Raw genomic sequence first — 20,813 nt, forward strand, 5'->3', positions numbered from 1 at the left:
TTAGTTTCTAAATGAAAAATGAATCACTCAAAATCCTCACTGCTAATGTTGTTTCTGGGAACTGTGAAGAAGAGACCCTGAAGAGCATATAAATATTTTTTGTTAAACTCAGTTTTACCTGGACATAAATACTAAGAAAAAAAAGTCAGAATTTCATCCATAAGGATGCAATTAAAAAAAAATAATCTTAAATACAAAAAGGAACTTGCCCTCGAGTCACAATTATTTTCCTTGCAGGGAATCACATGGACTTAAAAGACCTAGAGCCAGTAGTGAACTAACAAGAAATTCACTGTGCAGACATAGTGGTATGTCTTGAACGCAAAATCTCAGAGTTTTGACAGGGTGTAGTCTTCTAGAAACACAGATATATTTACATGTTAATGAAAAAGCAAAAAACCAAAGGCATTTCATTTACATAAAGTTTTATTATCTTTTCGCCTCAGCTGGTACTCCATTACTACAGCCTTAGCAGAGTTGTGTTTCCCTAGGTAGACAGGTTTTCAACCGATTGTCTCTGACTGAAAACATCTAGGCTAGGTCAGATTTTAGACCCAGCCTTTCATAAATACAGTCAGACACAAAGGACCAGTCGAAATCCTGACCACCTGGAAGGCTGCAAAGGAACCAAAAACAATCCAAGAGGATTTTCATCATCTTCTGTGTTTGAATAGAGAACCTTTCCTGTGCATTGATCCCTAAATAGTTAAGCAATTACACCACACATTCAAGACATGGATGCATTCTACATTTCAAGCTCTAATCAGAAACATGTGCAACTGTTTTTCCACTTATGAAGCTTGTGGTTTTATCTTCTCAGCAGCTTCAAGGACAGATGGGAGGCTGACTTTGTCTCCGAATTCTTTCTCACGATGCTCCAGTAAAACACCCTAGTCAAAGACACAAGAGAGAAATTCAGACACATCTCCCTGCAAAAGATCCACTGCCCAACCAAACAACTCCAGGAAACAAACTTCTGATTTATAGGAGAGATAAAAGCCTCCTAGATGGCCTGCAGTACCTGTCTTCCTGCCCCAATCACATATACACCTCCCAGCGTGAATCCTTCTCCTTCCAGATTTCCACTGTATCCACTTCTCCAAGCACGGAAGAAATTTTGCCAAACTCCCAAGCGGAAAAAGCCTGACAACATCATTTTTCGTCTGCGTGGACCATAAAAGCCTTTCTGCAGGGGAACAGAAAATATGTCAGCAAGCAAAGGGAAAAGGACTTTTCGTTCATGTGGATTTTAAACTCATCCACAAGTATTTAAGCCCCACATACACCTACAGCCCCACTGCTGACAGCAGTGGTGCTCTGTGATAAAGTGTTTTTTTGGTCAGTTGGTTGTTTTTTTTTTTTTTAATTCAGCCTGATTCTTTCACACAAGCAGGGGAGAGAGATAAAATAAAAGGATCTAGTAGATTTTGAGTATTACGTATTCTTTCTTCAGAAGGCAAATGATTTTTAAATGTGTCTCCTGGTTTAGGGAGAAAGCAAGGCGGTGGTTCTGTAGGACATGAGATTGGCAATCCAGCACGTGCCAGTGTACCAGGACAAGCCATATCACTGCAATCTGGCCCATACATCATGAATTAATTATATGTGTCTCCTTCAAACCTTGATTTGCACATGATAAACATCTGTGAGTCACGAAGTGAAAGAAAGGAATAAATATTACAGGCCGTATTGTTTACCTGTTAAAGGGGAGGAATAATCCTGCAACAGCATGTTATCAGTGCATAGCTACACTGCAGTTTGTAAGCTCAGCAGGATGTATAAATATAGAAAAACAAAGCCAATTAACTTCTTAAACTACAGTGCTACTAAATCCTTTTTCAATCAGACTACATTCGACTTATTTATACAAGCTCCTCCAAGAGGAAATTCATAGATTTGTTTTTAAACAAAAGGAGAACACCAACTTCACTATACCTTTTCATCCAGAAAGATTTCTCCTTTGAAATAATGCTGAAAATCCTCCACTTCAGTCCCTATCTTCTCTTTCACAACAGCATAGAGAGGGACACCCAGCTTGGACAGCTGGGGTTTCAGAGAGGAGAGCTCAGAAGCCTCCTAAGCAAAGGAAAAAACCCAAACATTTCAGTCAATAAATGGAGGTTGGAAAGCTTCACTTTGAATTTCAAGACCATCAGAAACACGCAAATTCTAGCTTGAGGCACAAACCAGAAACAGACCTGTAACATTTAAGCTAGTTCTACTCCTAGGCAGCTCTTCATCAGATTCATTACAATTTTCTTTGTTTAACATGGAGGAAGCAGATTCTTCTGAGCATTTAGTGGATAAAACATATTTTTAACTTAAAGCTGTAGATATACCTTGCCTGTAATAGGGTTTCAATTATGTTTTAAAGTATTTGAGAATGGTAAAAATATAATGCCTGCATATCACTTAACTTTTTCAGAGTTTTCAATCTTTTTTTCCACGTTGACAGCCATCATTATCAGTCCTTCTGCAAAGTATTTTGAGGGCTCTATGCAGCCACAGGCTATACAAGTTTAAAGCAAGTAATGAAGATACACTCTCCTTCCTAAATCCACCAATAAAAAAACCCAGGGAATTTCTTCATAGACTTACAGTATCCCAGAAGCAAAACCACTTTTTCTGGTGTGTAAGGTGTCACCAATCATCTGCTGGGCTTTTTGTTCTCCTAAAGGAATCTCAATTCCCACAGTTTGTACAAAGATCCCTGAGGTTTTGAACAGATCAGAGTGTGCACTGAAAATATGTTTCCTGTCTCCCATGAAGAAAGGTCATTTTTACAGGACAGAATTCCCATCAAAAAACTCAACTCCACACTTAAAAAATATGGACACAGTTCCATGAGTGATCATGGACATATGATCACTCTCAGTCACCTAACTGAAATACCCTAACTGAACGGCTTGCAGGACTTCTAGAATCCACGGAGAACCAAGGGGCAAACAGGGGATGAAGAGACAGGAAAATGTGAAACTTTCAGTAATACTTCTACTAAAAAATCACTCTTGGATTCCTGACTGACTGTGTGTGAAAGTTCCAGCATCAGGCACGTACGTGCATTCTCCTCCCGCCTACGCTACACCTGTTCAGAGAGCAAAGCACTTTAACCTTCCATGATTTCTACACCTATTTAGGCAGTTAGTACTGATGGGAGCACATGCCTTAATGAAGAGGTTACAATATTAATTACTCCATTTATAGACTAGTGAGTAACAACATAATAACTATTTTTCCCTACAGCTATGAGAAACATAATGTCCACAATGCAAGCTATGGCTGTTCCCAAGCACTTGGTACATTCAAATCGTATTTTAGGTGTCTGCTTCCAAGGAGCTCCACCCAAGGAGCCTAATGGCAACTTAAGGATCAAAATCTGTTTTCCAACCCACCTTGTTATGGAACAGGAATTCCTTATCTTCAGAGTCTGTACCTTCCTGCCTTACATTTAGCACCCAGAACAGAGAGGTACTCCCTCTTTGCACACCTCTTTTTTTTTTGCATATGAGCTTTATCTGATGGCTTTCTGCCAATCCAGTCTTGGGCTGCATTTGACCAGAAACTACCTGGCTCACAGAGACTAATTTTGGACTATATATATATAAATAGCCCATAAGGCTCATTACCAACTGAATCTTGTGCAATCTCCCTCTCTAATTGCCATGGGCTAGGTCCCTGGCAGATATAAAAATCATGTAACCATCACCTTCAGAAGGAAAAAGCTCAGAACCTGGACCATACAAACCAGCTGCAAAGGAAACTGAAACTGGTCACCAGCTACCAACATACTTAATCTTGAAACAAAACCTTTCAGACATTTTAGATGTATTTGATGACTGTCCTATACATCCCCTCCCTTTATTTACAGACTATCTATGCAAGCAGATCTCAACTCTTCTTAATTAATCCCCAAGCCAAGCAAGTACCTCTCTGCACAAAAATCATCCAGGTCTTCGTACAGCCATGATCACTGCACCATTCTCCTTCCATAGTTCACCTGCTTTGAATGTCCTTTGTTCTGTTTGTAGAGAAGAAACAACACCGACAATAATATTGGTCGTTCTTGTTTATAACAATTAATGCTTTACAGATCAACACAAAGCACTGCAGACAATTCCACATTCAAATACAGTTCTAACAAAAAAAAAATCTATACGTATAAGAAGAGATTACTCCATTATGGATTTTTAGAAGTGTGTCTTGTTTCATCCAGAAATAACAGTTTTGGTTGCTTTTCCTTCACCACAAGTACTGGATATCAAGGGCACTCAACTACATGTCATAACTTGGAAAGACTAAGAAAACAACTTCCAACACTGGCCTTAGAGAGGTTTTATAGAAGTCCAATTCTTGAAGAACGTGGTCTGAAATAGCCAGAATCTTACCTGGTCCCAAAGATTTTAGCTCTATCTCCTCTAAAAACTCCAATGTAGCCTTTTCTGGCTTGGACAAAAATAAGTCAGTGTTAGCAAGGACGATCCCTGTCACAGCTGCACCAATGGCTCCGAGGCCAACAGACCACATGCCCATGGTGAAGGCCCCCAGGTCAGGCAGGAAGGACATTTCTGGAAAGAGAAAGAAAGAACAGCTCTGACACTGGACATCAATGATGCCAGAGGAGGAGAAATTGGATTAAAACAACTAAAAGCTCATGCAGGTATTTTTGGTTTAATGGAGAAAATCTGTATATTTATTAATGTACTGAAATGGGTTTTAAAAGATAGAGATTACATTCCAGTTCTGTGCCTGACCCACATCAAAACTAGATATTAACAAGATATTCTTGTCCTTCCCTGCCACCAGACAAAATCACTAATACTTAAGTGCTCAGATGCAATGAGGAGGAAAAAGATAGTAAAAGTGTGAGTGCGTAATAAAGAGCCTCTAATAATATGACCTGTACATTATCAGTAACCTAAATTATTACAGCAAGACAGTAGTTTCTTCCAAAAAAGAGAATAATTTGTAGATGAAATGTTTTACACACACTAATCTATATTAAACAGTGAACTTCACAAATATACTATAGAAGACTTGGAAAGAAAATAAATCTAAACCTTCTATATCTGGTTCATCATAACTGGTAACCTTTCACATTCCTTACAGTTCCCCCCACTGAGAACCAAAGCAGGCACAAAGCCAAACTTAGAGCTCATGCCTGCAGACAGAAAAATGTAGAATTGCAACCATTTTATTATCCAGTGAACCGACATCACAAACATGCCCGGGACAGCACCTCTATGCTAACTCACTGCCACTCTTGCTAAAGCAGAAAGGACAGCAGGAACAAACAGCCTAAACTCACACTCACCAGCTGGAATATGCTGATAGCATTGCAGTGGGAACCATTACAAAGTACAAACCCTATTTGTGGTTTAAAACTGGTGGTTCATGTTAGAAGGCAATTTTGTTTAACCACCTTCCATCCATAAACCCCCCACAGCCTAATCCTGACCCTTGCAAGTGTTTCACAAGCCTGGAAAAGGCTTCCAGTGAGGCAGTATCAGTTAATGAGGATGCTGGAAATCACAACAGACCCTGCCTCGTGGACAAAGTTCAAGATCCAGCTCTGAGTAATAACTGGTACAAGAGTCACTGGAGTTTTGGCAGCATAAGAAGTCATTGTACACTTTTATCACAACCACCGTATATTTGCAATCACATAACTGTAGCATTACACATTATGGAGAAACTAATTTTTTGCACAAAAACCCTATTTCCTGATAGAATATTTTGGTAAATATTGCTGTCTGTATATACTTTTTTAGGGGTGAGGTTCCCACCTCATGTAAGGAAATGTAAGGAAATATTAATTACTCTTTTGAACTGTGACTGTCAATAAACCAGACATACACATGATCTTTATCCCCACATCTATCTGTTGCCAGAATTCAGAACCAATTAGGAGTAGCTCCTCACTTTTGTGCCCAGAATTTTCTGTGAGAAAACCCCTTTCTATCCTTAAACCCAGCTCCAGAATACTACTGATAAACAAATGCAACACTGGGAAACAAAAAAAAACCAAAACAAAAACAACCAACCAACCAAAAAACAAAACAATCACTTTTTTTATAACAGTGTACTTGATTTCAAGGGAGGCAGTATCATGGTATCTAAAAACGTAAGTAGTCCATGATCCTGAGCAAGAAACAAGGCCAGTTTACACAAACATTATGCAGATAAGAGAACAGATCCTACCCTATTTCACCACTTATTTCTAACCAAGGCAAAACTTCCTTGACCGTATCTGCATTCTTTATGTACTTCTTTCAACCATGAAGTCACATTGTAATGACATTTTTTAATATCTGCCTCTCACACCTATCAGAGACCATTCTGACCCCAGCCTTTGGAATGATGCAAATGTTATTCCAAATATATGTAATGCAGCAATATCCCTGTGACTTAAAATCTCTGTGGCATACCCAAAAGACTAAAGCCCTGCTCCCTCCAAGAGTTTGATTACCCAACTGTTTGGATTTCAATCTCGTCAGGTCAAGAAGTGGGTATTTTTTAAAATGTATAGTTATGGGCAGTGGAGGGGGACTCAAGTATTAATCCCTTGTGCACATCATTTATGTACAAAAATGTTACAAAATTTGTGGCAAGTGATTAATAAGTAGTTCTCACATAGCTTTTCATTTTCATTAGCACAAACAGCATCTCTAAAAGTAAGCTTCCAATCAGTAGTTATTGATCCAGGAGATCATTAAGTGTAGTCAATACACCTCTTCAGTTTAGTTGGACTCTGATCTCCACACAGTGACAAAACCCCCAACCTTATTCAAATACGGGAAATTTTTGCTATTTATATAAATAGAAAGAAGGAAAATGCAGCTCTGCAGGGTCATACCTAAATTCCTCCCTTGCTAAGCAAACATCATAATGAGCCACTTTGAAAAATATGCATGGGAAGCAGCAGGCAGGATTATTAAAACATTTGCTAACGAGACAGGCTGAGCCCTGACGAACCATGTCATTGAACCCCAAGTGCCCAGGCTGTCTGGAAAACAGCTGAGCGTTTACGACTAGCAGCTTCATTTCTGGTTAGCTGCTGTTTATTAAGGAAATCTGAAGCTCAAAAGGACTTCACAACCCTCCCTCCTATCTCGAAATACAAACACAACTGCCTCGCGATCAAGTTTTTAACCACCGAGCAGCAATAAGAAGACACAAGAAAGCATCCCACAAGCCATAATCCATGAGAAGAGACAGGAGAGCATCCCGCAAGCCTGTAGCAGGGGTGCAGCACTCACCAGAACCCATGCAGGCTGCTGAGGCCGGCCAGCAGCAGGGGCCAGCAGCGGCTCCCGCAGCACAGAGCAGCGAGCTGCGCTGCCCGGGGCGAGCGGCGGGGCTGGGGAGGAGCCCGCTCCCAGCCTGGCCTTCCCACCCTGCCGCGACACAACACAGCACGGCTCTCCAGCACAGCCCAAGACCCATTTAAAGCTATCTTAATCATTCAACCCCCTTTTTTTTTTTTTTTTTTTTTTTCTAACTGAACATATGGTTACTCTTTTTATGGGTGGGTAGGTACAGGGAATAGGAATTACAGAAAGCTCTTTTGAAGCTGGGAACATAGAATAAACCTTTTAGATCTGAATGCTAAGCCATGCTCTTCTGTAGAACTGGGCGTTTTTACAAGTAATGTTTTCCCTGGGTTTCAGCCTATTCTACATCTAACCCCTTCACACATACACAGCGTATGCCAAAATAATACAAAAACCCTGAAAAAAATTAAAAAGTCATCACAATGCACAGTATTAGCAAAAAAAATTATTAGTATAGAGGCTGTACTAGAGAATTAACCCAGTGCTTCCATGGTCAGTTAACCTGCTTTAATGGCAACACCCCTTTGCTAATAAGTGTCATTTTCTCTAGGACTATCAGATCTTCAATCTCTCAGCTGTTAAAATTTCCAGAAAATAATGAACACTCCTCTTTAAACAGTACAGTCCAAAGAAAAAAGGAAAAACATCTTTCTGTGTGTATGTTTTTGCGGTGACCACCAGAGATCTACAAAATAACAGTGAGTTACTTTCTGGCCTGTCAGTACTCAGTTAACTAGAATTTAAACAAGTTTAATCTTAATCCTGTTTTAAGTGCCAGTGGATGGTCTTCACTTTTGTCAAGACCAGTTAAAACGTTGTTTTCTAGATGTCTCATTTCCCTCCCACCCACAACCAAAGAAAAAATTGTCATTCAGAGGACAGCTATCCTTAAACATTTATTTTAACAGTAAACAGGACTCATTGCAGCTGTGTCCAAAAAAATAAAAAAGGAAAAAAAAAAAAAGAAGAAAGTCTCTGTTTTCAAGATGCTAATACGACTCAGAGTAGCAAATAGATTTCCTTGCATATTTTTCCTAAAAAGAAAATGCTCTTAATAGTTGGTCTGCACTAGCAAACACTCTCTAGCCTAAAGTGGGTTTGACCATTGCTTGTTCTTCCTTTCTCTCTCACTCCAGCTTCCCCAAGATGTTCCATATCAAGCCTAAAAATGTTTCAGAGCTTTGTCAGAACTTGCGTATCCCAAACAAGTTGAGGTGATTTTTTATGAGACATTCCGTCCCCCCTCAAATGAGTCACGATTACAAATACCTTTGTAAGCTAAGTCCTATAAAAAATTTACAATTCACAATAACCTGGTAACATGCTCATCAAGATTTCATGAGCATTTAAATAGCATTAAGGATTACAAAATACAGCATCCTGACAGACCTTCAAACTTAGCCCTGCCTGAAGCAGGGATCTGACTGGAGAAACCTAGGAGGACTCTTCCAACTTAAATTGGCCTGTAAACACCAAAATCAATGTACAGCTTGTAGCCAATGCTCCTAGCATTTCTTGTGGCATAAATGCAATTTTCAAACACAAGGGATTATTTTTTCTTTTTGCCATTGTAAAGACCTAACAAACCACACATTGTGTTGAGAATAACAATAATCTTTTTAGGTTTCTTCCCAATCCATGCATGGTTCACTACTGAATTCCGTGTCCTTGGCTGTAGCTGAAAAAAAGTTTGCTGCGTCAAGCAAACAAACCATACTCCTTCCTTTAAAAGGAAGTTAGTTGTTACCCCCATTCTCAGACTGTTTTAAAGAAACCCAACATCTCAACAAGCCTTTTCTTTTGAGCAAGGGAGAGCAAAGAGCTCTGGCACACCACTTTGGAAATCTTCCAGCTCTCTTGGTGTATTGAGAGGGAATAGGCAGCTAGCCACTGGGTATGGAAAAATTCAGATGTCTGATCAGTCAGTGAATGAATACCATGACGATGTGAGATATTTCATGGAGCACAGAACTGCAAAAAGTACCTATCCGAAGATAATACAGGATGAACTCTCTGCTTGGTCTGCTTTCCACAGCAGGAAAACTGTACCCTGTGTCAGTCTGCAGAGGTGGCAGAGGAAAGAGAATACCAACAGACCCACTAATAACACAAGTTAGCATTTACTGAAAGCACAGCAGGTGCTAGGCAGCAAGCAATCCCTCCTGTTCCCACCCAGCAGATCCAAGAATTCTAAGATTCTGAGATTCAAGCTTAAATTTAGAATTTTCCACTTTTTTGGATTCTTAGGTCTTGCCTATATTTTAACTTTTCTCACACTATACAATTTAGAACAGCAAAATTATTACTAAAAGCAAAGACACAAGAAAATGGACACATTTCAACTCCACCCCATAGGGCAGAGGGGCTCTATGCATAAACGAGGCTGCAACACATTGCCACACACCCAGTGCAGAATAATTTCCCCACAGCCTTGTTTTCCCTTTCATTGCCTGCTATGAACCAGGATAGGAACAGTGCCCCTATGGCTATACAAGGCTGGGAAAGCTCCAAGCTGTCCTTCGAGCACCTCAAAGGTGGATAGATTTCCTGAGCTGAGCCACTGCACCCAGGACGCAACCAGAGCATCACGAATGAAATGAGAAACGAAGCACGGAGCCTCTTCGTCCTTCACGGATCCCAATGTGCCTACTTACACACGGGAGAAGTCTGCTTAGCAAGCAGGGATCTCCCGAAAGGTTAAACCGCGAGGGCAGCCATAAGCAGATTTCAAACACGGACAGCTCGGGATGGGCAGCAGAGGTCCGATGGCGAGAGCCGCGGGGGCCCCCGGCCGCTGCCCGGGATCGCCGCCGCGCTGCGGCCGCGACCCGGGACCAGTGGGGAGGGACAGCACGTGGGAAGGACGGGACAACGCGGTCGGGTCAACGCGGTTCCGTGGCCCTCCCGCCGCCCGCTCTGCGGTCCCGCTGGCCCGCCCACCCCCGACGAGCCGCACGCACACGCGGCCCCGCACCTGCACTCACAGCGCACCCCGCATTCGTACCGCGGCCCCTCGGCCCCGCACTCACAGCGCACCCCGCACTCACAGCGCAGCCCCTCGGCCCCGCACTCACAGCGCACCCCGCATTCGCACCGCGGCCCCTCGGCCCCGCACTCACAGCGCACCCCGCACTCACAGCGCAGCCCCTCGGCCCCGCACTCACAGCGCACCCCGCACTCACAGCGCAGCCCCTCGGCCCCGCACTCACAGCGCACCCCGCACTCACAGCGCAGCCCCTCGGCCCCGCACTCACAGCGCCGCCGCTCCGGGCCCGCGGCCGCCGGCACCGCCCCCGGCGCTCTCCGCGCACGCACCGCCGCCGGCCGCGCTCGGTGCCCCCGGCCCGGCGGCTCTGCGCCGGTGCGGCCAGCGGGATTAGCCCCGCCGTTAGCGGCCGGAACGGACGGAAGCCTTCTGCTCCCTCTCGGAACCCATCGTCCCCTCTCGGGGCTACTGTAGCGTCTGGCTAAGCAACGAAAGAAGCGAAATACATTATGGGATACACTGCTTAAATATGCAAGGCAAAAAAAAAGTACCCAACCCATAACGACCTGAGTCCAAGAATGTAGTGAGCTTATCACTCAACTAATCTGATTAATGGGGCACTTAAAATGTTTGCATATATATTGCATTCAAGAATATACTTGCTCAGATAAGCCAGCCAATAACATGTCACAACGTCGTTTAACAAACACGCTCTTCAGATGCTTGTGGTCATTAGGCACCACTCCAACCACAAACGCAGAGGACTCGTCTTCACTACCTTGGGACTATTTCCTGAGGTGTCCTGTTAACCTGGCACCTAAAATCCAAATAAAAAGGGGGGGGGGAAAGAAAGAAAAAAGAAAAAAAAAAAGGGCAGTAGCAATGACAGAACAGTCTGGTCTGTAACACAACAGTAGCTCAGGAGAATGAACATAACCCTTTTGGGGGTAGTGGCGTGTCTACATTACACCAACCACTGTTTTTCACCACAATCCAAACTTAACTAGACAAAATGGCTTTAGCTTATCACTCTGCTCCTACAGCGGAGCACAGCAGCAGCCGTGTGCTGCCAGAAAGGCACATGGAACAGCAGGTTCTGCAAGACAGAGCCTATTGCACCATGTTGCTTTGCACAGGTCAGAATGGCATGGGCTCAGGCAGTTGCAAGGAAAAGATTTTGAGTCTTTTTGCCCAAAATTGTGGCAGTTATGCTTTTATCTACACATGTTCTTTTAGAAATCAAATGGATTATAAAAAGCACTAAAGTCTTAGCAGCGATAAAAAACCGAAATAACACATGGAAAGCAAACCTCATGGCAGAAACAGCATTACCAGACTGACTGAAAGAGATGAGGAATTTGGAAGGATTAAGAATTTGTGGCTGCCTTTTTCCTGGAAAATACATGAAACAATATCTCAGTTTTTTCTCCTTAATCGGTGTGGGTCAGTTTTCTGTCAACACCAAACATAATATGCTGAAGTGGCTTTGTCATTTTTTTAGAAAGTCAATCATATATATATAAAATATATATATCTGCCATGCTGACACATAAATCCTTAGAAAAACATTATGAGCAAAAAAAAGACTGGCAACTTTTTTGTCCATTCGGTAGCCGTCATTGTATAATTAAAACCCTGAGTTTGCAGGCTGTCAAGATTTCTTTCTTCTGAATTTTACCATGGCTGTGGACCAAGCTGACATTTGGCAATGGAAGAATGGCAGCTCCATTATTTTTGTTTCCATGGTAAGCACACAAAATGAACTTTTTTCTTAATGATACTCCTGCACATTACACCTCTAACAACCTGGCAGCTGGCCTTCACAATTCCAAGGTAGCCAATATTGCTGAGGATGAAAAAGCCCTACCTATCACAACATGAAAATAGCTATTTATTCTTGCCTTGGGCAGGAGCCCGCGACAAGGCACCAGGCGAGAATAACAAGCAGCTCATCTCAGAAGTGATGATATAATTTGTCCCTATTGTAAAAATGTTACAAAAAATGCAGCAAAATCTGAGCCCACACATCTGGATTCCATCCAGGAATAGCCTCCTACTTTACAAAGCAGCAGAATCCTCTGAATGCATGCACACATCTAATAGACACAGAATTCAAAGATACGGTGTCATGAAAATACTGGAATCTAACCTTCCCTACCCTACCCACACCTCCAGAAAAGCTTGCTTTCCTTGAAAAGCTACTGTGTTGCATTAAGTGGAGTTGCAACAACAATTACTTTGCCTTTATTAGAATATCTTTGCCTCCATTGCTTCAGAAAAGTAGTGAAATTTTGGAAGGAAAGCTGAATGGGAATTTGACTTCTTTGGTTTTCTGGTTTTCCTTCTTGACAAAATCATATTAAGATTTATCTATTATATTTGAGTTTTTCCATGCACCTATTCACATGTTATTCATGTATTTTTCATCTTAAAAAAAGAGACTAATAAACTCTCTAACACATACACACTTCACAAAGCAACAGATACCAATATTTAATCTTCAAGTTCCCAGGTTTTGAACAGTGTTCTTAAAAACAGCATTCAGCCCTTCTCTTCCTGCCTTCATAATTCAGTTTTATAGCAGTGAATGAGGAGAATCAGTCTGTAAACTGCTTGTACATCAGTTAATTACATTTCCCTGGCATGCCTGTAAGTCAGAATGTGCTGTATCGGTAGCTATGCTAAAACATGATCTAGTATTACGAAACTTTCAATTCATGTACAGAATGACAAAGCTGTGCATTATTTCAGGAGTTCTTCTTGTTGGATCATGCTTGTATAGATCAGCCTTAGACCAAGGGCATTGTTAGAACAAATGGCTTGTATTAAAGAAACTGTCTTTTCTATGAGGAAACAGGAGATCTCTTAGACAAGGAGAGGGTGGTGGGATTTAGGCCCTAGGTCTGTAAAAGGACTTCCAGACTCATTCAGACTTTCAATACCAAGCCAATAAGATTAGATGTAGATACTAAAAAAAAAAAAAAAAAAAGTACAGCTTGAACTTTTCACCTATGTGCTACTAAAGGCAAAGCCACACAGATGCAGACTGACACAGATCCCCACTAGGCCAGGCAGAAGCTGGCTCTTGCTTGGAGGCTGTCCAGTGACATGTACGGGTGTTCTCAACCTCATCCTCATTCTCAGGAAATAAACACGCCAGTCAGCCTAGACACAGAATCTCAGATTTATCTTAGCTAAGATCAAGGTGCAGCAGTCACAGAGGAAACCAAAGGAAATACAGGTCTTTTGAAATTAGTTCCTTCACATAAGCAGTTCACAGGGGGACACCAAGATGAGATTGGTGCAATACCCTCCATCTGGACAAGAACAGGAAGAAAGAATTAGTAAGTCTTTTCAGCGGGTATACAGATTCTTACAACAAATCTCTTTTGCAATAACCTAATAAACACTGAATCACAGTAAAGCCTACCATTTACAAGACAAAAGATAACCAAGGCATTTGGAAAGTGCAGATGAGGTCATTAGTCCTCCCACTGCCCTTTCAGTCTTTAAATATCCTTGTCAGGTAAGGGTAATTACGAAGTGTAAGCAAAATAGAATCTGTGGTCTATAGTTTGTCTGTCTCTTGTTTACTGCAGTGCTACAAATAAAGTTACTCTGATTGTTTTAATATTCTCATATTAGGTAGGACACTGAAGACCAGTGGAAAAAAGTTATTTTTAATGACTATTCAAGCCACTAGAATAGTGATCAAGCCTCAGACTCTAGAAGCAAAACCAGGCTCTTGAACATCCCAAATTACCCACAAAGATATCACTGAAAAGGCAGTAACTGCACTTCTGCAAAATCAGGACATCAGAGGAAAACAGTCATTCTACAGTGATCCTGGTTAATCACCTGCAACTACTGTGCAGTTTCTATTAAAATCCAGGCACTCAACAGGTTTCTAGGCTCTTTCTCTTACAAGTTGTGATAAAACTGGCACGTTTAATTTCTCACTATGGACTACAAGAGTAGCTATGCATTTTACCATCTACAGAAATCACGAGTAAGGACAAGACAGCTTGTGCTGTTAATACAACCAAGGTAGTTGTATATAGCTAGAAAATCTGATGTCAATACTTTTCATGTAAGCATTGGAGGTGATCAGTTTTTAAGGTTTAAAACAACCAGTTGATTTAGCTGTTACTCAGAAGTATTTGTCCAAGCTCTAAGCCAAAAACTGGTCTTTCTCTAACAAATTTTACCTTGTCCAGTAGAAGATAAACTGCTCTTAATATTTAAAATCTGGGAGAAAAATTCCACAACCTCTTTTGCTAAAGAACATAATGTTATAAAACCACAAATAACTGGTATTAGAATTGTTGATACCAATGTGAGTCCTTCTGACAGAACTTGGCTAGGAATCAAATATACATGCCAGCAAGCCACAGTTCCAACTCCTGGTGGCAAGGCTGTAATGAGTAGTTAGGCACAGTAAACTTCTAATCTAGCAGAGCTACAGCCACACTCTAACCATAGCCTGAGAGCTGAGCTCTTAATCCTCTTATTACACTGAACTATTTGTCTGTGTAACTTTCTTCTGCTAGAGCAAAACACTAATGTGTTACTGTCGAACTGAATTTCAACACTGCATTTCTGTATTTTGTGATAGTATTTGTTCTTGGTCTTTATACATCAACCTAGGAAGGGCCACAAACTATGTAAATAGTGTTTTCAATGCCATTTTCTGTTTAATTCTTGATGAACTTTCTTTTTGAGAGGTTATGCTCATCTCTCATGGGCATATGAACAATTTTCATGTTGACATCTACCATTTTTATATAACTTGATCACAACAGCCTGAAAGAAAAGCAATATAACAAAATATCCAATGCACAATCACAGAGTAGTTGAAATAAACAACTCTAAATAATGACTTAACCTGATATGGGTGAACATCATGGAGAAATGCAACAGAAAAGATGTTCTACTTACTTAACAAGGTAGATTTCAAGTCCACAGCATCCCTTCTGCAAGTCCTGTTTCCAAAAGTATTCGGGTTTATGTGCCTTTAATGGGAATGTGGAAGACTTCCAACAGAATTCATAACTAAATCATGATCAGCCTTTCTTCCTAGAAGCTAAAATTAAGACTCCATAACCCTTCCTCATGACTGGTTTAGAAACCAACATAGAACTAGTTTGCAAAGATATTGTTTAGATTTTGCCTGAATGTTTGGTTTGTTAGATAAAGCCTGTCAAATTGTAGTTGGTTTGAGGAATGTTCTTTTGCCCAAGTTAAAAAAAAACAAACAAACCAAAACATGAATATTGTCTCCTGTTAATAATGTATTTAAGTGTACTTTCTTCCAAGCATTTTTCCCCACACCCATTTTGTTCACATCCACTGTAATTTTTTTTCACTGTACAAACTGTCAAACAAACTTAAGTGCAGAATGATTGTGTAGGGGATAAACCCAAGAACTTTTTGGTTATTTAAGTTTGCTAAATTAATAAAAATCACAGTTTTAATGCATTTTGCATCCTGTTCTTGATTTAACTAAATTTGTATTTGGGTGATAAATGGGTGACAGTGATATGAAAAAGTGAGCTGATTATGTTGAGAACTTTCAAGGTTGCCATTTGCTGTGCTGCACTACCAAGCCAGCATTTTAACAGGGAATTGTTCACTTTTATCTTGCAGGTTAAGCTTGGAATACAGGCCTTTGGAAAGGAAAGGAATTTGTTTAGGTAAAGGGCAGTAGTAAGGCTAATTTCATTTCAAGACACAACTGTCCAGCAAATTATCTATGTCATTCCCATTCCTGCAGTTTTACTGTTGTAAGAACAATTCACAAAAAAAAAAAAAAAAAGTTAGCACCCTGAGATAAATTTGGCAAATGCTTTTCTGCCTATGCCAGCTATTGTTCCAGTAACAGACAAGCTGCAGAGGCTCTGGGTAGCTGGAATTTAAAAAACTCTAGAGAAGAACAGTTATTGAAAACCTGATTAATTTACAGCTTCTCGTGTGTAGTAAGAGACAGACTACAAACCCAAAAGGTTTATGAAATATAAATGAAAATCACTTTACCTGGGAATGAGAGGTGAAGAAAGATGACTAAAGACCTACCAAGCCAGATGAGCAATGCCCTACATGCTAAATAAGGAGACCAGTGAAATTCACAAAGAATTCTGAATTGCAGCCATTTGACTCACATGAAAACCTAATTAGAGTTGTGCTCTTGTTGAACAGGGGAAGCCCTAGGTAAGCACATTACAGATGATTCAGAGGAGCTGGCTCTGAACTGAAGCAATGTCAGAGATGCCAAAGACAACCCTATCATCAAACCCCATAGGCTAGGCTTTGGATGAAATACACAATAAACAGGAAAAAATATGTTTCCACTCTAATTAGGACGGTATTCAGACTTATCCTAATTAGTTCACTTTTAGTAATTTCTTGTAATTATTGCTATTAAACCATTCAGCTTATTAAGAACCACAGAACATCACAGATCTAAATGACTGCCTAAGAGCTGCAAGCAGTCCATTAGGTACCTACAATCAAGCTTTTCTCCCACAGGAAGAAGGCATCAGTTACTGCCCTTCCATTAATCCAGGGCTGTCTTTCTCTCTCAGAACTGTAGCAAATTACTCACATACTAAAATTCACTGAGAGCTTACCCTTCCTAGGGCAGCACACCTCTATATGCATTGGAGGGACTGTTACACAAAGAAGCCAAACATAGCTTCATTCAGAAATGCTGATTTTGTTAAATATTAGCAAAGCTCTATGGCATCTTTATGCCATTACTAAAGAAATCAGTGTCTTGAATCAAGAAACACACGGCTATTATTGTGATATCCTAATCGCTATGTCCTTAATACTACTGAGCAGGTAATCTCTTAGGGAAAGTGATAATGTCCCTGTAAACATATTTTTGGTCTTATCTGATCATCTGCCTTAACCACCCTGTGATAATTTCATGCTACACCACCCTGCAATAAGTCTCTGGTATTCTCTACCTGCATTTCTATTCACAAATTTCATAATATATTAAATAATTACTTCATGTCACTGTCTAAATAGAGCACCCCATCAAAATAAATGACCCATGGGATACTTTTTGCTATCCCGAGTAAACACGGGCTGTTTGAAATTTTAGTAACTATAAAAACAAATACCTGCAGCTCACAAAATGACCAGTTTTTAAAAGAAGACCTAAGTAGTTACACTTCAAAATTCAGAGCTAATGAAAGTTTCTAAAGATCATCTTCCCATTAGTCAGAAAATTCATGACATAAACAGGGCTTCATAAACACAAAGGTGAGTCAAAACAAACTCCTTAAACGACACAAAAACAAGCTGAGCAGATAAAGAAGGGAAATGAAAAACAACCAATGAAGAACAACCAAAGCCTAGTACTTCATTAAAAAAAAGGCTTTTAATATAAATCTGAATACAAAAATAACCAAAACGCTCCACAGTCATCACAAACAAATCCTCAAGGTTTTTCTTATCAGTTCCCTGACAGTTTGGCAAGGGCTTGTTTTCTCTGTTCTGCAGTCATATATTCACAGGCTTCCAAAATATTTACTATAATTAAAGTCTGTTGAACTGTTTTTGCTTTTACCCATATTCTTCCGTTCATTCCCAGCACCAGCTCAAATGGGTACAATTGTGACAACTCTTGAATTATTTCACATTTGGGAGCCAAGAGTCTGTGAACAAGACCAAAAAAAAGTCAGAGGAGGAAGAAGTGCTCACACTTACAGACACCACATTATTATTGATCTGTAACTCCAGCAGTACTGCTATTATGGGAACTATTTAAGAAATACTGAAAGATGATAAAGTTGCATATACCCCCAAAATAGCAATACAGTATCAGATTTTCAAGGCTCCTGTCATATTAAATACATGCACTTAAAAAATAAAAACCATTGTAATTTAAGATTTTTCTCACTAGATTCAGAAGCAGTCCCTGACAAGTTTAAACTGAAGTGATACTTTTACAGCAGTTCTATGATCTAATAAATTCTAAAAGTACACTGTTTGACAAAATGACATTTTTGAAGTGTTGGTTATAAATTTGACACCCCAGAGGTGTCTTTCAAAATAGGACCTTCCTTCTGCTTCAGGAAACAGTATTAACAGCAATAAACAGACTACTTCATTTTTATTAGATGACAGCATACTAAGTGTCATAATGTGTCTAGAATTAAATCAAGGTTGAAGTATTCACATAAACTAAAAGCGTATCAGGATTTAGCAATTTATTTGTAATATGATGCTATTTTTTTACTTGCATAGAGACAGAATTTGGTACACAGAATGGCTGCAAAAATTTTTTGCATCAGTTCATACTGACTTCTGATAGGGTATATAAATCAGATAATTAAAGGTATGAAAAAACTGCTTTGCACAGCCAGATTGCTTATTCAAAGAATGACGAAAACAAAAAACTCCACCCAAAAAGCAACAACAAAGGTTGACTATTGTTTATCCATGTAATCTAGTAGTCTTTGAAAAAAATCTAGTATTCACATCAGCATAAGCAACTCCAAAGTTCACAATACACTTAAAAGCTCATTAAACAGTTCCTGAATTAATGTGTCGGTGTTAAACTAAAATCTTACATTTTTTACAATCTCTATCTTTATTTCAATGCTAATTACTGTTCTTTGGAAGTCAGAAAATAATGTATACTGATGTATAAAGATCCCTTTAATCAGCTGTCAGCCACTACCCCATGAAACATAAAAAGGACAGTAAGTGTTGACAAGTTTTAAACTCCAAGGTAATCTGTGCATACCTGAAACTCTATGCTGAATGTTTGACTTTCCCAGACCACTACTTTTATTTTCCATAGTGCCTTGGCAACCCATCGTTTTTTTAAAACAGGTTATGAAACACTATACAAAACAGCTAAGCCTCTTAAGAGGAAAAAGAAACTTTCCTCTTAGATCAATCCATACTCTATTCAATAAAACTGGTTTAAATGCACTACAAAATTTACACAGTCTGATTTCCCAAACTGCCCACGCAGCTCAGAAGAAACAGTTGTGGGAATCTTACACTTGAGAGTGACTACTTACATTTTTTAGTACTTACTTTCTTATTAGACCTAAGGAAACTTTAAAGAGGAAGCCATCTTGTCCAATTATTCCCATTCCGCTTGATTTTCCACTGCTGTCTATACAGACCATCTCTGGTTCCATGTCTTTATTTGCTACAACGAACTGACCATAAATAAGATCTCCCACCTAAACAAAACAGTGTCAAAGAACAAAAGTATAATCTCTTCTAATCATGTAGCAGGACCACAATAAAAAATATCACACCAGCCTATTTTGTTTTTCTTCACAGTTCCTTTTACATTGGCGTTTCATCTGAGTGCAGAAACCGTGGCATGCATATGCAACACAACCATTCGTAATAGCGCTGTTAAAAAAAATCTCAAAACTAACATTTTCTAGCAGCATCACGTTTTAAAACCTTAACATAGGAGTGCCCTTTCGGATACACCTTACTCATGAGCTGCATCTGCTCTTGGCAGCACTATGAGCAGATGTAAACATGAGAGTGAAGCACGCAGCCACCAGGGAGAGAGCAAACCACGCTAGTTACAGTGCTCCCAAGAAACCCCAGAAAGGCCGAGGCCTAATGGCGCAAAACCCTCCGAGGAGGACCAAGGCGAAACCATTACAACCAGACCTGCACACCTCCTCTAACGCGGGTTTACCCCAAAGAAAAGCTAAGGAAACGCAACAGAAGCGCCACCAAACGACGCGGCTCAAGCGCTACCAGGGCCAGCTAACCAGGGCACTCACCTGCACGTTGGGCCTGTTCCTCTTCGTGGCGCCTTCGAAGGCCAGGTAGGACAGGGAGGCCGGCTCGCTGCCGCCCACGTCCAGTCTGAACACATCCCCCGCCTTGGCCGTCACGATCCCTATGACGTGGTCGCCCTTCACCGGCACGTACTGCAGCGGGGAAGGGGACAGAGGGTGAGGGCAGCGCGGGTAAAACGGGGGCTAACACACGTACACACAGGCACACACGGACACGCGGGTCCCGCCGCGCCCCTACCCGCTTCTGCTGCGAGTCCACCCAGTAAGCGCCGCCGCCGCCGGGCCGGTGCCGCAGCAGCCCGCACTTGGTCACCAGCAGCCCGGCCCCGCTGCGCCGCAGCCCCGGCCCGCACAGCAGCCGCCCCTGCGGCGCCGCGCCCGCGCTCAGCCGCAGCCGCTCGCCCTCCGCGTCCTCGTCGTAGTGCGCGGGGAGCAGCAGCAGGTCCCCGGGCAGCACCACCTGCCCCACGAGGGCCTCGGCCGCCACGCCGCGCTCCGCCGCCATGGCCGCGCCGGCGCAGGGCCCCTCCGGCTGGGCGGGGCGGCTGCGCTCTGCGGCCTGCGCGGGGCGCCAGCGACACCCCCCGGCCGGGACGGGACAGGCCCCGGGAGGAACCGACAGCTGTGCCCGCGCCCCTTCCATCCCCGAGCTGCTGCGGCCGCCTCCTCGCCGCTCACGGCATCTCTGCCACCTTCCTCTCC

At 41.4% G+C, this 20,813-nt stretch overlaps 2 protein-coding genes across 11 annotated transcripts; both read right to left on the reverse strand.

The window, feature by feature from the left end:
- Nucleotides 1-408: 408 nt before the first annotated feature.
- PRXL2A (peroxiredoxin like 2A) lies at nucleotides 409-11,058 on the reverse strand. 9 transcript variants are annotated; one of them, XM_088168864.1, is made up of 6 exons: nucleotides 10,981-11,058; nucleotides 4,386-4,565; nucleotides 3,927-4,018; nucleotides 1,936-2,076; nucleotides 1,022-1,186; nucleotides 409-890 (listed from the first exon to the last, which is right to left on the reverse strand). In XM_088168864.1, exons 2-6 carry the CDS (start codon nucleotides 4,561-4,563, stop codon nucleotides 792-794), a joined length of 675 nt encoding a protein of 224 aa, XP_088024990.1. In that variant the 5' UTR covers nucleotides 4,564-4,565; nucleotides 10,981-11,058; the 3' UTR covers nucleotides 409-791. The 9 variants fall into 9 exon arrangements, with proteins under 9 accessions (XP_088024990.1, XP_088024989.1, XP_088024988.1 ...); XM_088168863.1 differs by lacking the exon at nucleotides 10,981-11,058 and adding an exon at nucleotides 10,586-10,790; XM_088168862.1 differs by lacking the exon at nucleotides 10,981-11,058 and adding an exon at nucleotides 10,559-10,626.
- A 2,422-nt stretch (nucleotides 11,059-13,480) lies between these two features.
- On the reverse strand, nucleotides 13,481-20,634 carry EXOSC3 (exosome component 3). Of its 2 annotated transcripts, XM_088168856.1 has the most exons (6): nucleotides 20,350-20,634; nucleotides 20,094-20,243; nucleotides 19,375-19,526; nucleotides 17,894-17,981; nucleotides 15,256-15,299; nucleotides 13,481-13,634 (listed from the first exon to the last, which is right to left on the reverse strand). In XM_088168856.1, exons 1-6 carry the CDS (start codon nucleotides 20,614-20,616, stop codon nucleotides 13,592-13,594), a joined length of 744 nt encoding a protein of 247 aa, XP_088024982.1. In that variant the 5' UTR covers nucleotides 20,617-20,634; the 3' UTR covers nucleotides 13,481-13,591. The 2 variants fall into 2 exon arrangements, with proteins under 2 accessions (XP_088024982.1, XP_014733498.1); XM_014878012.2 differs by lacking the exons at nucleotides 13,481-13,634; nucleotides 15,256-15,299 and having other exon boundaries at nucleotides 17,686-17,981.
- Nucleotides 20,635-20,813: the final 179 nt, after the last annotated feature.

This window comes from Sturnus vulgaris, chromosome 8, assembly GCF_052056855.1.
Source record: "Sturnus vulgaris isolate bStuVul1 chromosome 8, bStuVul1.hap1, whole genome shotgun sequence".
Taxonomy (NCBI): domain Eukaryota; kingdom Metazoa; phylum Chordata; class Aves; order Passeriformes; family Sturnidae; genus Sturnus; species Sturnus vulgaris.

Coding starts and splice junctions, on each gene's coding strand:
- EXOSC3 (XM_014878012.2), bottom strand. CDS start 20,616: ATGGCGGCGGAGCGCGGCGTGGCGGCCGAGGCCCTCGTGGGGCAGGTG. Junction 20,244..20,349: donor TGGACTCGCAGCAGAAGCGG/GTAGGGGCGCGG, acceptor TCCCCGCTGCAG/TACGTGCCGGTGAAGGGCGA. Junction 19,527..20,093: donor GGAACAGGCCCAACGTGCAG/GTGAGTGCCCTG, acceptor TGTTTTGTTTAG/GTGGGAGATCTTATTTATGG.